The 16803-nt window shown below is 33.1% G+C and overlaps 2 protein-coding genes and 1 long non-coding RNA gene across 3 annotated transcripts in view; 2 read left to right on the top strand and 1 right to left on the bottom strand.

Annotated features, from left to right (window-relative positions):
- The window catches only part of LOC124428261 (DNA N6-methyl adenine demethylase-like), a 63136-nt gene extending 56512 nt beyond the window's left edge, over window positions 1-6624 (top strand). Inside the window, exon 12 of the mRNA XM_046972153.1 lies at window positions 36-6624. Coding sequence (XP_046828109.1) covers window positions 36-2766 — 2731 coding nt within the window. The 3' untranslated portion in view covers window positions 2767-6624. The remainder of the gene's footprint in view (window positions 1-35) is intronic.
- A 4533-nt stretch (window positions 6625-11157) lies between these two features.
- Window positions 11158-16632, bottom strand: LOC124428061. The gene is made up of 8 exons (XM_046971667.1): window positions 15858-16632; window positions 14666-14927; window positions 13971-14253; window positions 13471-13659; window positions 12989-13107; window positions 11567-12920; window positions 11350-11472; window positions 11158-11274 (listed from the first exon to the last, which is right to left on the bottom strand). The coding sequence occupies exons 1-7, from the start codon at window positions 15921-15923 to the stop codon at window positions 11454-11456; spliced, it is 2292 nt and encodes a 763-aa protein (XP_046827623.1). The 5' UTR covers window positions 15924-16632; the 3' UTR covers window positions 11158-11274; window positions 11350-11453.
- Window positions 13666-16803, top strand: part of LOC124428064 — a 62473-nt gene continuing 59335 nt past the window's right edge. The window contains exons 1-2 of the long non-coding RNA XR_006943067.1: window positions 13666-13847; window positions 15617-15721. This is a non-coding gene — a long non-coding RNA (uncharacterized LOC124428064). The remainder of the gene's footprint in view (window positions 13848-15616; window positions 15722-16803) is intronic.

Below are 16803 nucleotides of genomic sequence, written 5' to 3'. Positions count from 1 at the left end.
TAATATTATATGAAAAAGAATTATCGTCTTAACAGATATCCCTGCGAGGTCAGAGTCCGATCGGTTCCTCTTCAACCTTGTCGTCGGCATGGAAAGAAAAGAAAAGATGAGGAACCTGATACTGTTGCAAATAAAAAAGACATACAAAGGCACACTAACGCGTCCGATAAAATAATAGAAGCAAGTCGTGCAGTGAATCATCATGATTTGTCCAGAACTCCAGCAAGAGATACGCAATTATCTTTAGAAATGGCTTCAATGTTCGAAGGTATGGATGCGCAATTACAAAGTTCTCAGGTATCATCGACGGTCCTCGATAGTCCAGTGTCTATGTATCAAGGTTGGGGTTATCAGGGTGAACAACAATGGAGTCGAAATGGTTGGCTCGATCAAAGAAAAAATAATTGGTTAAATCCCTGGGGAGAATATGCCTTTGGTGGTTTAGAAAGAGACACTAAAGTAGATCCAGATAGCACTAGCTTGGATGATATCAGACCACGAAGTACAGTTTCGCAGGAAGATCATAGACCAGGTTCAAGGAATTTACCAAACTCCACCATGGATTCCCCAAGAGGTACTTACACTCATTCTCCAAGAGGTCATCCTATTTCTCCGAGAAGTTCTCATCCATGCACACCTGGTGAAGCATCTTATGCCATGTCACCTAGAGGATGCCCATCAACGCCGCAAGATCCAAGAATGGCTTCTCCAAGAAGTTCGGGATATCCTACTACACCTGACGGTAGTTTCAATCATGCAACTTCTGCGAGAAGCTATCAACATATTTTTGAGACCAGACAAAATAATGCGTCTCCAAGAGCAGGATACTTTCATTCACCGACCCATTTAGATGTTATGCAAAAGAATTTACAATCACGAATACATCAATCACAAACAAATGCGAATAACATTCGTCATGTTGGTCAAAATAACATGGACAATCAATCTAGAATGAGACAAGATGCTAGTCAACAAAAATACTCTGGTGCATTGTCACAGACTTATTTAGAATCACAGAATTCTACAAGATTTATGTTACCAAAATCACAAACCGAGCCATCCTTTTCATCAAGAGTACAAAGTCACTATCTTTCACAATCCGTTCAACTAGGAAGAAACGCTACATATCAAAATCAACATACCGATTCTAATTTAGGGGATGTTTTTCCTGGATATAGTGGTACTTCCTGCATGGATGGTAATAGTCACAAATCACTTGGTGCTACGAACCCAGATTTCCTCCTTCAGGGTTCCTTAAATCTTCCATCTATTCCTGATCAACAAAGTGATGTGCAAGGTCTTCTTAGTTCAAGCGATCAAAAAAGGTATTTTGGTCGTTTGCAAAGACAAACGGATTTAAAAACTTCAACAACCCCTCAGTTTCCAACCGTGTCTTCGGAACAAGGAAGTTATGGAAGCAGTTGGAACATGTTTAATTTATGGTCTTCCGAAACTTCAAAATCGATGGAACATCAGACTCTTTTTAACGAGCATCAAAATGTGGCAGAGAAAATAAATAATCAAACGGATCATCAGAAAAATTCAACTTGGCCCGAAAGATTACCAAATGTTGATCAAGCAAAGCCAACTTGTTGGGAAACGCAAACCGAACCATCCCCTTTCCGTATACCCAAAGGAAGACCACCTTCGAGAACAACATCGGGTCAACATTTGTCTACCGATGCTAATGCTTATCCAAACACATTTGCAAGAACTTTTTTGAAACCGCAGGAACCAGCAAGAAATAATACTTTTGCGGATAGTTTAAGCAATGGGGTACAAGCATGTGTACCCAATCAGAACCATCAAAAACGAACAGATTGGCATGATGAGAAATTAAGAGAAGGATTTCATGATGGACGACAAGAGATCGTTAATTCGAATACCACTTCTTTAGCTTGGGCGGAAGAAATGAAGCAAGTTCAAGATTTGCACGCCATGTCAAGCTTGGGTCATCCTCACGCATTTCCACAATACGGTTATCCTACGTATCCAGTTTTTGAAAAACCATATCCAAATTCTTGGGAAGGTTACAATTATCATCAACCTTATCATCCACAAGCCGCACAATATCCTCCGCAATTTTATCAACAACCCAAAAGGGACGCCTGCTTCCATTCTCCGCAATATCCGTATCAAGGTATACCACCGTATCAGAGTTTAAATACAGGCTGGCCAAGATGGGAAACTTCTCGTTGGGACATTTATGGACCCCCACCATACTTCCCGGTACTTCCTGAGCCACCACCGAAAGCGGAACCACTCGGTGAGGTAGCCGATTATTCCGACAACGAAGAGTGCTTCAAAGATCCACAAATGGGAGGAGTTGCTATAGCTTTAAGTCATGGTAGTGTTTTATTCGAATGTGCGAAACACGAGATGCACTCAACGACGGCCTTGAAGAAACCCAATCGTCTTAATCCGACTAGAATCAGTTTGGTGTTTTATCAACATCGTAATCTTAATAGACCAAGACACGGTTGGGACGAATGGGAAGAGAAAATGAGATTGAGGAAGTTGGGTGTTGTAACGACAACGACTACCAGCTCATCGGGTACGTCACCGTTAGTGTCCACAGCAGTTACTAGTCCAGCTAGTACGGTGAATAATGAGAAGCTACCACCACTTCCTCATATATCTACCGTACCAAATTCACAATTCATGATGAGGTCGCCAACGTATACAACCATGACTTGGACAACACTTTTTCCTATGCATCCGTGTATGATAACAGGTCCGTATCAAGAAGGTGGAGCCATCGGATGAGCCATTAGCGGAAGGTACGATTCCAATCGACCATGATTGCGGATCGTACTGGGGTTTGAGCGAATAACTTAAAACAAAAAAAATGAGCGTACAGGGAAGAATAGGAGGGATCATTGTTCGTATAGCCATATTGGTGAGGTGTGCCTGACCGGCACTAAAAATAGGAACGATCCATATAGAGTTGAGCCGAACGAAGGCGATAGGGTGCGAGTGAGAGATAGAGAGAAAAAGGGAGAGAGAAAGAGAGAGAGAGAGAGAGAGACAGAATGAAAGAATGAAAGAGGCATTGCACGAATCGGTATCAACTCATTTCCAAAACCCGTTTTAGACGTATATTCTTCTTTTTTTTTTTTTTTTTTTTTTTTCTCTCTCTATAAGATGTTCTAACGGGAAGACTTTAAAACTAATGAAAAGGAACAGAAATTGTCCAAATATGTATTTTGGAGCGCATTATTTTAATATTGGAGTAGTTCGTTATCGACGGAGCAACAAAACCAATCGCACTGCCATTTTTCTATCATACGTTTTGTGCGCGATACAAAAACACGAAACGAAACCGGTTAATGCGTCTGGATAATTAAAAGAAAGAAATAGAAAAGAAATAAAGAAAAGAAAAAAATAGATGCTGCGCGCCCATAACGAACGACAATTAGGGCGTTCATCGCGTGATCTCCCCACCTTTTTTGGGGCTTCCTTTTTTTATACAAAACTTTTGTTAGACTCACGGTAAGATGATTACATGTTAAACAAATAAAATAATTAAAAGAGCGCGCGCACGAGGCGGATGATGAAAGTTTATGAAAAAGGCAAGTCAAATACGTAGGTAAAGGAGAGAAAGAGAGAGAGAGAGAGAGAGAGAGAGAGAGAGAGAGAGAGAGAGAGAGAGAGAGAGAGGAATGGGTAGATTGAGTAAGGATAATGAATCGGAGAAGTATGAAAAATAATAGGAAATATCGATAAAGATATATTCGTCATAATTTTACAAATGTGAATGATAAACAAAAGAAAAGATAGGAATGTGAATTATCGCGAAAGCGAGATTGAACTCGAAACGCGTAAAAAATAATAGCTATCAACTTGATGTCTTACCGTGCACATGGCTTTGATACGATAAACTTTAGGGAAAAACACGAAACATAAGTAAAAAAATAAAAAAATAAAAAAATAAAAAAATAAAGAAAAAAGTAAAAAGTGTTAGTATATTTGATTGTACGCTTAAAGTTAAAGATATCGCGTTTTACGCGCAGATGAGGAAGGATCACAGGTTTCGTATTGGTAGCATCGTAATTTTTCTTAGCTAGTCTACGCCTAGGCAACCGAATACGAAACGCTAAAGTAGACCAATTGCACGCGCCTGCGTTCATGGACATTGCAAATATCATGGACAAAGAAGAAAATAAAAAAGGAAATAGCAACATTTTGGAACGTTCTATTCGCGCTTCGTTATTATTATCCGTCACATTCTTTTACACATTTACGATGCCACATGTTCCAATTGATTGACCATATTTGTCCAATGAAGCGTTTCTAATATTGAAAAACAATACATACACATATACACATAAACACAAACAAGAAAACGAACCAGTAGGCGTAACCTCTTAGTTCTGACAAATTTTTCGCGAAAGCCATGAGAGATTGCACAATTGTACACTATCATCATCATTACTATATCACAATTACCGAGTATTTTTCCAGAAGTGTTCGTGTTATATACAATACCTATATGCACCCATACACAAATACACACAAATACACACATCACACATACACACACGCACATACACGCATACATGAATATACAATTAATACTTTTCATTGGGAAGTGAAAGAGGGGGTTAAAGAAAACATAGGTACATGTACACACACGAAAGAAATGATCTCAAGTCTTAATAACTAATTAAACGATAAATATTCTCCTTTTCTCTTTATAGCCTTTGTAAATCGCGCTTGTTATTATTCTATACATATTCATATTTATTTGTATGCACGCGTTTGCACCTGTAGTTGTTCACTAAGTAAGTCGTGAGATGTGGAAAATAGTTGGAAAAGGCGCGGATTATTAAAATACTAACCATTCGTCCTTCGGGTCGGCTGAGTACAAAGCATTTTTTCCTAACAATCATGCAATACGATTGCATGCAGGGATGACGTTATTAAATCTTTTATTATCTCCGTTTTGTTTCTCTCTTTTTTTTTTTTTTTTTTCTTTTTCATCTTTTTATTTCGGAAAAGTACTACGTCTTCTCCGAAAAAAAAGTTTTGACGTTCTTTATTTTATTGGCTTGCTTTTTAACTTTTTTTTTCTTGTATTTATTTTATTTTATTTTATTTTTTTTTTTTTTTAATGTTCTCAATTATAATTGGGATTGAGTTTTTTTATTTTTCTTCTTTTTTTTTTTTTTTACATACATCCTACGTATATTGTATGTTGAATATTGATGTTTATAATATTATCTATTTCCCTTTTCTAAGGTACACGAGGTAAAAGCAAATGGCATTGTTATGTGCTATCGCAAAATAAGATAAAGTAATTTATCGAAAGTTGACATTAAATAGCGCGAGATTTTTTATCTTTCTCTTTCCTTTTCTTCTTTTCCTTTTTTTTTCTTTTTTTCTTTTTTAATTCGAGTGGGTTAACGTATCGTTATACCCTTTCCGAGGTTTTAGGCGACTCTATAACGATGACTAATCTTTTCATTTTTCTTTTTTTTTTTCTTTTTTTTTTTTTTTCATCATCTACGATAAAATAAAAACGATTTGATTTTTTATCGTTCGGCCTTTGTAAATATTAGGCGACTGTTATTAGTAATTTGAAAATGTCCCGGTTCTTGATGAAGCACAGTTTTATATAATCTTTTGTCAGTTTCTTTTTAGCTAATAAGATTAATTAATAAAATTTGGAGAAAAAGTGTGTGCGCACGTGAATGCATGAGAGAGAGAGAGAGAGAGAAAGAACGAGAAGTATGAATCTGAATAAGGGAGAGAATGAAAGAAAATATTTGGAGATGAATGGGACAGTCAAATGGAAAAAAGATGAAAAAAGAAACTAGAGAAAGAAAGGGAGGGAGAGAGGGAAGGAGGGAGGGAGAAAGGAAGAGGGGAGAAAGAGGGAGAGAGAGAGAGAGAGAGAGAGAGAGAGAGAGAGAGAAGAGAAAGGATCGATGTTTACACGGGGATCGTGTAGCTAAAATTCTACTTATTTATTTATTAATTATCGTCGTCGCGACTTTTTCGCTCGATCCTGCGTAAAAAAAATTTAGATGGATTTTTAGATTATTAATCATGCGCGCGATCTTTACGATAATAATAATAATTGATAACTAATTAATTAATTAGTAAATAATATAATAATAATATTAATAATAATATTAATATTAATAATAATAATAATAATAATAATAATAACAATAATAATAGTAGTAATAATAATAATAATAATAATAATAATAATAATAATAATAATAATAATAATAATAATAATAATAATAATAATAATAATAATAATAATAGTCTACGATATATGGACGCGTAGCACCTTTTAATCGGAAGACCTTTCATATATATATACATATAAAAATTTATATATGTATGTATACATATATATGAAATAAAATATATATTTCTTCGCATTAAAAAAGGGCGAAGTTAAGAATAAGACAAAAAAAAAAATTACATAGAATAGTCGAAATTAAATGAAAAGGAAGAGCAAAACGGAGACTTAGGAGAATCTACCCCACGCTCGCTGGAGTATTATAAGAATCATTAATATATTATCGTTCACATTATTAATGCATATTATAGTAATTATAGGCAACAATAATAATAATTAGTAACATAATATAATTTAATCTATTATTTATTATATAAGTTTTTGAGACAAAAAAGAAAAAAAAAATCATTAGCATTATTATCGCATTATCGTTTACTTCACTTTATTTTTCTCTTCTTTCTTTTTCTTTTCTTTTTATCTTTTTTTACTTTTCCTCTTTTTTTTTTATCTTTCTTTTTTTTTCTTTTTTTTTTTTTTTTGTTATCTTTCAACCGAACTCTACAATACGGATATATAAAAGAGCGAAAAAACACGTATACATATATAATATCAATTATTATAGCCGATATCTCCACAGGAAGTGCATCGCGTCTGATTTCTGGACTTTCATCCTTTTTATCTTGTCACCTTGTATTTTCATGAATAAGAGAATATTTTATGGCGCACGAAAGAATGGAAGCTAAAGAGATTCTGTAAATACTCGTGTAATACAGTGAATGCGCGCGAGTTTTTCACTCTTTACTCTAGTTGACTATACTATATTTTGCTACAGTTTATAACGTCAGATGTTATATTAGAGAGAAAATACAGTGGAAAAAAAAAAAAAAAAAAAAAAAAAAAAAAAAAAAAAGAAAGACCTTTATCTCGATTCCAATGCATATCATAAAAACGTTGCATAAGACGCGAAGAATGAAAATTAGAATGGGGGTGGTGCGTGAATAAAACTAAAGATAAAGATAAATAGACAGTGAGAGGACCGTAACATTGATTATGAAATCCGGTGAAAGCGTGCAATGAGTGATAGATTAATTACACACACGCACACGTACATACACAAAACAAAAAAAAAAACTAAGCGCATCGTAATAATCGATGCTCGCTCGTAAGTCACGATGCACGTTCCTCCTCGGTATTCGGCGCCGAGTTTAATCCTACGAAATTGTCGTACAAATATTTCCTTTAAGTCTTCAATTCGTTCTCATCGATCTCTTGTTTTCGATTTTTTACATAAGGACGGACGGACGGACAGTGATCCGGAACGAGAGCACAATAGACACTCGTTAATTAACAATTATTAATTTATCTTCTCTTTGTCTAATAATTTCTTCGGGTGAATTCAGTCTTTCGATAACTTCCAAAGCGCTCAGGCAAGAAGAAGTATGATGTAAAACAAAGATAAAAAGAAAACAAAAATAAACAAGAATGGAAAAGGTGGTAGAACGAGGAACTTATTAAATAGCGATAAAATAATTCATCGTTCCTTTGATCCTCGTATCTACGTCCCTGATTAAAAATTTTTTCGTACTACAAAGAGGCTTCGAATTTGTATTTTTTTTAATCCTTTTTTTATAATCAACGTGTGTGTGTGTATATATACATAATATATATATATATATATATATTTTTAAAATGGCTATTGTAACATTATTGGAAAATTACGTAAAGAAATGTTTTCTGTCTTATAAAACTAACAAAAGGATTGTCTTTATCTCATTTCGTATTATATCTTTTTTTTTTTTTTATAATCGAATCTTATATTTCGACGACTTCCAAATGCGTAAATGTATAAACAAAAGAAAATGAAAAAGTTAACTTTATCGTAATAGCTGCTTCCACCTGTTACAGGTTACATACACGAACAAAGTCAGTTACACAACACAAAGACGCGTTAATTACAAATGCGCGTACGCGTTCACATAAAGAAACATACATAGATATACATGTACACAAAAAGGGGGAACGTTTTCCTTTACGGGATGCAAAGTTAATACTTTATATAAAATGGAAACTTGAAATTTTAATGCGACGATGCCAAAATAGTATTAAAGGTAATAATTAGAGGTAAAATATTTGTAATAGTAAACATAAAGTATATAAGGAAGTCACTAACGATATAAATAAAAACGATTAACAAACACATACGTCGCATACATACGCAGACACATGTAATAATAAATTTAAAAACAGAAAAGAAAAAAAAAATAACGATGACGTGGAAATGCATTAAAAGTAAAAAAAAACAAAAAAAAAAAAGAAAAAAAAGAAAAAAAAAGCAAGAAAATATAAATATTTGGTTGAAAGGAACTTGTGAGAGCAGCGAATAGGAAAGGAAAAGAAAAGTTGAAAAATGTATTTTTTCTTCCAATGCCAAAAAGATGCCATTTTGTTTTTTACGAAAAAATCTACGAAAAAGTCCTAAAAAAAGCGAAGTGAGGAATGAAACTTTTGAGATAGTTTGTAGGAAGCATATGTAAGTGTAATAGTGGAAAAAAATACTTAATGTATATGTCTTGTGAAGTGAAATAACGAAAAGATAAAAAAAAAAAAAAGAAAAAAAAAAGAAGAAGAAACACACTTGTCCGCCTTATGATGAAGAAGCAAAATAATACAATAGAAGAACGAATAAGAATTAAAGAAAAGAAAAAAAAAGAAAAAAAAAGAAAAAAAAAAGAAAACAATATTTGTAGTTTACAGTAAACAGAGTTTGAAAGAATAAACAATAGTATAATAAAATATGGACACGTCAGTGTTGCATTGTCCAATACCTGAGATGCAAAAATTGTGAGAGATGTTCGGTCGAACGAATAGAAAGAAAAAAAATCAGAAATGAATCAAAGGGAATCCTTTCTAATGAACGGAACGTACACGTTTGAACTCATCATTTTTGCATTTGGGTATCATATAAAAGAAGATAAAAAAAAGGAGGTAAAAAAGAATATCCCCGTGTCACCCACAGGGCATGCGCATATAATGTTATGTATACACCAATTATATATGTACATATATTTTTGGACAAAAAATCGTGAAGAGAAATTTTAAATCGAAATTAAGCTTTCGGCGTGGAAGGGCGGTAGACTCTTGGCAGACCAAATCCGTTCGTGTAATCGATCCTGGAATTCGTCGTAATTTGAAATAAATAATGATGCTTTTTAATAGCGACAAATAATGAATTTTTTTTTGTAACGATAAAACAATCGATACATCGTAGCCGTTTATCGATCGATCGTCTTTGAATTATCTTCCCAATTGGATTCTTGGATCGATCGACGTAAAATACGAGTATTCTCATTCAATATATTCTAACGGGGGAAAAAATAATATAACAAAATAATTAAGGAGTCTTATTAACGTTAAGTCTGTCAGGTGGTTAACCACGTGCACGCGCCGAAATCAAATGTATTTATAAATATTTATTTACGCGAGATAAAAGAATGAAAATAAAATCTAATATATTGATGACGATTACGTAAATGGTCGTAAGTTAAGCTGTAATTTTTCTAATAAAAAGGAAAAAAATAAATAAATATACAAAATAATTTTTGAAGCGTTCCCTTCGCCGTTACGATAGGCCAAAACGAAAATCGATGCGAAAGGAACTCCGAAGCAATGAAAAAAAGACTCATTTCAATGATATAATGAATAAATACTAATAATAATAATAATAATAATAATAATAATAATAATAATAATAATAATAATAATAATAGTAATAATAATAATAGTAATAATAATTATTATTATTATAATAATAATAAATAATAAAAAATAATAATAAATAGTAATAATAATAATAATAATAATAATAATAATAATAATAATAATAATAATAATAATAATAATAAAAATAATAATGAAATAATGATAATGGTAATGATTAATGATAATGGTAATGATAACGATATTCATAATGGAAAAAATTTTAAAACTGTCGTGCCGTAATATTGTTGGCGGGTCAAAACTCGAGTAAATATGTGAAAACGTAAACGCTATGTTGGTGGACAAAAAGAAAAGATAAACGTGTAAAACAGGTGTGCTTGAGCAATGGACATGGTATGCTTAGATTATAGTAACAAGTAATAAATATAAGTAATAAAATTAAGATGAATATTGCTATCGATGATTATTATTGACATAAGAGTAGATTTAGGTGAGAATACGTTATAAGTCAGTTGTAATTGTCCTTTGTGAATATACATAAGGCAGAAATGAAAAATACAAGAAACTTTTATGAGTAAAAAATTGTCTAGACTTTTTTTTTATAAATTTATTCGAATACCTCGTACGCATAGTCTTAAAATATAAGACATTTATTGCAATTGATCTGTAACCAAAATGGTTCTAAAAATCGCTATTAGTATTTGTCATATAATAAAATGAAATAAAATTACTATCGCATTGTTGATAACTTAACGACAAAATTCTATGCAACAAACTTTTCAACAAATTAAAATAGTTGTATACATGACAAATATATATATACATATATACATATATACATATATATATATATATATATATATATATATATATATATATATATCTTATTATTCTTGGAATAATTTTTTCGTATACAGCAGTTGCCTAGTTAAAATTATTAAAGTCCATAGGAATATAGTTGATTAATAAATCAGAATTCTTTTCTTATCTAGCCACAAGAGTTTCCTAAAGATGCTTAGAAAAACATTATACAAGACTATCTAAAATTTGTCAATCATATTTGTACAACGAGATATCTGATATATTACACATTATAATTAATATACTCATCTTTCTGATAATAAAAGTTACGTAATTCCAAGAGCTTTTTTTTCGTCGCTTGATTAAAAAAAAGTTGTTTGCTCTCTGTGAAAGGCCATTTTTTTTTTTTTTTTTTTTTTTTTTTTTTTTTTTTTTTCGTAAAGCATGCCAATTTCATTATCTTGGCCAACTGACAGATATTATTATGTAAGCAGAATCTGAAACATACAATTATTAAATAAAAAATTAAGTATAAATGTCAAAAGTATCTATCGTGTTTATAATACATTTACCTTTCTGCATTTTGAAGTCGGACTTTCATTGCCCCAAAATAATCGTATAAGACGAAATCAGATGATATTGAGGGAGCCGTGCATTGAAAACTTTCAGCTACGTTTTATTTATAATGCTTCGATCTTTTTCAGGTAATGATATTAATGTCAAAAATTTTGAAGGAAAAATATATGAAAAATATAAAATATTTGGAGAGATATTTAATTACTAACTGACCTTCTACCGCTAGCACTAATGGAACCACGATGGATAGGACCTTCAGCTTTTATGATAACACCTTGTGCAATTCCATAATGCTCAAAAACATCTTTGCCAGATACAAAGGTATTGATATTTGAAGTTGGTTGCTTTGATCTTGTGGATGAAATTTTTTCCATTGAATGTGAAGGCAAAACTTCTGGAGGTAACGAAGTATTGCTGACACTTTGCAAAGCATTTAAGCTTTGCATCACTAAATGAGATGCAATAGGTTTAGTCAATGGATTCGTTGCTTGTATATTTAATTTCTCTTTCTTTTCGGTCGATAGAACCTCTTTCTGAAGATCCGAAGATGTCAAAGAGTTAGGCGTTTCTGTTACTTTCTTCACAATATCATTAACAACTTTTTCAGATGTAGATGGGATCTTTTGAATTGTAGTTTTCTCTATTTTGTTATCAGATAAGGGTAACCTTTCTGATTGCGTTGTAATCAATGTACTGACAGATTGACTTCTTTTTGTCGCTTCGTTCATTTCATTCGAATGCGTTAACGTATCCGAGAAAGGCGTTGTTTGTGCACGATGCTTCCTTGTTGGAATTTGAGGACTTTCAACGTGAGCCTTTCCATTGACAGCACTGTTTCTAGGTATTGAATAGGTTCGTTCTACCATGACATCAATTGACGAACCATTGCTACCGTAGTTACCACTGGTTGTTGGGACAGAGCTGTCCCTCGAAGTATTACCATTATCTTTCAGAGAATCATCAATGACACGATCATTGACGTTAGTCAACGTGGACATTGTATTATCGATAGTTAAATCACTTTTTAATCCTATCTTATTTTCATTAATAGCCTGTGCAGTATTAAAGTCTATGGTCTCAGTATTTTGTTTTTCTTTTTTGATAATTCCTAGACTAGGATCGCCATTAGGGAAACTAGCAAATCGTGCAATGGTTTCTCGTTCCTCAGCTACTTGTGGAGCAAACGGTATCTTTCTTTCAACTGGTTTCACCGAAGGACGCCTCTTTTTTACCATTTCTGATCGTCTCTTTCTTCTTTTAGTCTCAGACGTTTCCTTCCTCGGTGGATGCATTTCTGGAAAATGTCTACCTCTCATAGACACTGGTTCCTTATCCTCTAATTCCTGTAAATCAATACATTCGTTAATATCTGACTCATCTTCTTCGTTCTCTTCTACGATAGCGCTAGCTTCTATCCATTCTCTGATACGGTCCTTCTTTTTCGCTCGATCAACAGTCGTTTCAATTCCGTAAGTAGTCAGCGTATAAAGGAGTTGATTTTTTTCTTCCAAAGAACTGTGAAAACTGTACATGGATGGACAAAGTTCATCCCTTTCATCTGCTCCACCTGAAATAAATAAAATTAATTTATTATACTTTGTTGAGATATCCAACAATTTTCAACATATTTCGTACCATTCAATGCCTTTTCCGCACCCAATTTAGCTAACCATCTGTCTTCCAAATATTTATTAACTTCCAATACGCTAACAAGTCTTTTCTCCGCCTTAGGATCTAACAGCCTCTTAAATATTCTATATCGTATAAATACATATTATTAAAAATAATCTCGCCTATTTATCAATATATTAAAATATGTTAATATTTAATTATTTGTTATACATTGAAAGTCACAATACTCATTTCGATAAACATGGTTCAAATAGTATTAATTTGAACGTTTGCCAATTCAAAAATAAAATGTCAGAAAAATCCATTAACTGATTTGTTTGCATAATTTTAACATTATTTGTTACATACATACGTGTATCGTTAGGAGAAAATAATTTTTAAATAAAAAAAAATTATCGATATATTTGAAATTTTAAAAAGTAGTAAGGTATTAGTAATTTAGATTGATACACGTGGTCATGCGCACAAAATGTCAAGATATTTACCTCTGTGCCCGTGAGCTGATCAGCTGAAATAATTTCGGTTTCTTGGCGATGTTAAGCGTCGCATTGTGCCAGTTTAGATATCTTGTGTACCGTGGGTCGTCCAATGCTGCTTTCTGCCATGGTAGGCATCCGGTCAGGCAAACAAATAGGACAATGCCGAATTGCCAAACGTCATGAGATGTCAGAGCTCTGAAAATTGTTGTAAATTAATAGTCAATTGATATTGATTACAGAAACTGTCAATTAATCTTATTAATCATCGTTGAAGACAATTGAACTTTCTAATTGTCAAGAATTGGCCGAGGTACAGTGATTTTAAATAGATCTATTGAATGACTCAAGTGCAGTGTAGTGTTGTTGACGAGAATAATCAATCGGTATGTAAGTAATGATAGTAAAATAAAATCGATATAAATAGTCGAATTTTTTTTAAATAGAGTTGAAGTAAACGTTGAAGTAATGAAATTTTATAGCTTTTAAATTGTATAGTTATTAATTACTTGTAGGTTTCATCGGTGTTGATCTGTAGTACCTCGGGCGGTGAATAAGGAAGCCACTCGTTGTGTCTTCGTACGATAGTATTAACGCGTCTGGTTTCCCCGAAGTCACAAAGCTTTATACGCGAAAAGTCGCTTCGAAAGACGAGTATATTGTCCAACTTTATATCTCTGTGAACAAGCTCGCGACTGTGAATATGATGAACAGCGGCTGCCAGCTGTCTTGCCACTCGCTTTGCATGTAATTCACCTAAACCAGTTTCTGTTACGTTTGACGTTAAATCACCTAGAAATATGCATTGTCTGTTATCAGTTATTCATTCGTTTGATTGCTTAAATATTAACATAATTATGTAAATCGTTTTAAACGTATATATAACGTATATATAAACGTATATATAAACGTAAATAAGTGTATTTAGTATATTTTTATATATATTTTTATACACATTATAGAATCATAACTATTTATCTTTAATGGTTAAATTAACTTGAAAAACATCTTGAGATTATTATCTTCCTTCCTCGGCACCTTTTATGGTATTTATTTGATTGAGTTGCGTCAAACGTACTGACGGAATACAAATCGAATGTATAAGTATATTCTCTTACTCGATCAAACATCTCCGAGACAAGTAGTGCGCGATCATTAAACAAACATGTCAGATATATATGAGAACATAAATCATTGATCTTACCTAGCGGTGCGTATTCCTGGCTGAAAACGTAAAAGCCAGCGGTCTCGAAAGCAACGTCGTACGTAGTTATAATATTACGATGAGCTGCTAGATGTAAGCCATAATGGAATTCGCGAAAAAAGTCCGATAAACCAGTATATGCCTTTGGTAGAGCTTTCAAGACCATTTCAGTTTGCGTGCTGCGATGCTCGGTCAAAAGAATTTTTCCGAACCATCCCTCACCGACGATTTGAAGTATATCGAACTCGTCAATTAAGTTAACCTGAGGTATGAAAAATTTTTGAATAATATCATCCGTATGGCTCGTATCCAAGTCACGATTAAATCGGCCATCGTTGGCCGACAATGTGCGAGCAGGTGCGGGCTTCATGATCTTTTTCGATACGAGAAGATCCCTAGCGAGACGATCTCAAAGCGATCACTGTACGTTGAACGCGTGGATCATCATCCGTAGACTACTCGCACGTATCGTCTCTATTTTTAATTCGACGCATGCTAACGTAGGCACCAAACGAAGATCACGTTTTTGTGTCACAAAACGAGGGTTCGCTCCATGGTAAAAATGTCTTAGTGTACTTTATTTTATTTCAGAATTAAGATAAAACGTGCAATGGAAAAAGTTGACTTATTCATAAAACAATTTAAGAAACATTTTATAAATGTAATAGATCGTGAGATAAGATTCATAAAAAATTGAACTTTCAGTCTGTCGTCTATATAAAAAGATTAATATTTTATAATTTATAATTGATAATAAAATTTTTAAAATTCGATAATGTTAACGTCGGAAATCAAACGTGAGATCACGTGACATATGTTACACAAGTCGTTTACAAATGCAATCATGTATTCTCAGTTCAATGTCTCGACTGTGAACATGATAGACATGAAATTGACATAATTCGAGAATATATCTTAACTATATCTGTATTAAATCATTATGATATACAGGCGATCGTGTGGCGTCATCTTTTCGAGAGCGTCAAGTAGCAGTTATTAAGAAAGGAAACTGGTTTAATGCCAGGAACAAGGAGATTGCTCGTAATTTCAACGAATGTAAGTATTGTTAAGTCGCTTGCTATTTTGGGATCTCAAAAGATTCGACTCACTGGAAGATCCAAATGGTATTGTTAACTCGATGCAATTACTAAAAGGCGCCTTTAAATCTTTCGAATAAAGATGAATGGGTTACCTTTTCTAACTCGAACTCTCGTACCCTGTGAATCGATCCACCGATAGCCTTCTTCATCAAATTCATTCTGTTCAATAATTTTGAATAATGCTTTTAAATTAAAAATCGAGGAACGAATGCGCACTTCGATTAAAAATACCAAATGCACTTTGAACGTCACATTTTATCGTTTACTATTTTCTTCAATTTTTTTATTTAATTCAACGAAATCGTATTTTGCACTTATCGAAATCTTCGTCGTCAAAGATTTATTCGAAAACGAACTTTATTGTTATATTCGCGTTCATCGAATCAATGGAAAACTATTAACGTTCTAATTAATTAATTAACACATAGTAATTAACTTTCACACTCTCTCGTACACGTAACAATTAGGACATTTTTTATAGAATTTAATATATTAGGAAAATGGAAATGAAAATATAGAAAATCGTTAAACGTTTTTACGTTGTTTAGTCAATCGATAAAAGAAAAATAAATTTTCTTCGTGATCAGACTGAACTTGTAAGGTTCACTATAGAATCGTAATTTTACGACGGGTCTCCCAGTGTTCGGTGCACTCTTTGGCTGTCTGCAGTATTTATAAAACACCGACCGGAAAGCAACTGGCGAGCTGATTTTGGCGCCGAGCCGGCTTACCCGTGCGCCGACGCCTCATCAGTGACGCGTTAAGACGCGTCTTCGTCGGCGTCGCTTTAAAACCGACTTCTAATGCCGCAACGAATCATTGTGGAATGCGAACGTGTACCTACGAAAAAAAGCACGATGCCAGGAATGACGTTAGATTCATTATACTCTTTGCATTCGTGATGAGAACAGATCGAAATACATTGATAGAAAATAGAAATTCAAGTCTTGGTTTTTTTTAACTTTTTCCACATTTTCATTGGTCCCTTCGTTTGATTTACATTACATTATTTTATATCTTTTAGATTTGGTTCATAAA

This window comes from Vespa crabro, chromosome 11 (assembly GCF_910589235.1).
Source record: "Vespa crabro chromosome 11, iyVesCrab1.2, whole genome shotgun sequence".
Lineage (NCBI taxonomy): Eukaryota > Metazoa > Arthropoda > Insecta > Hymenoptera > Vespidae > Vespa > Vespa crabro.
The sequence above is the reverse complement of the archived record's forward strand: the minus strand, read 5'-3'. Positions and strand labels throughout refer to the sequence as shown.

Bases quoted from the DNA above. Each gene is read 5' to 3' on its own strand.
- LOC124428061 (XM_046971667.1), bottom strand. From the start codon at position 15,923: ATGAATTTGATGAAGAAGGCTATCGGTGGATCGATTCACAGGGTACGA. The intron at 14,254-14,665 runs GTAAGATCAATG...GCATATTTCTAG, and splicing joins CCAGGAATACGCACCGCTAG to GTGATTTAACGTCAAACGTA. The intron at 13,660-13,970 runs GTAATTAATAAC...AACAATTTTCAG, and splicing joins AACACCGATGAAACCTACAA to AGCTCTGACATCTCATGACG.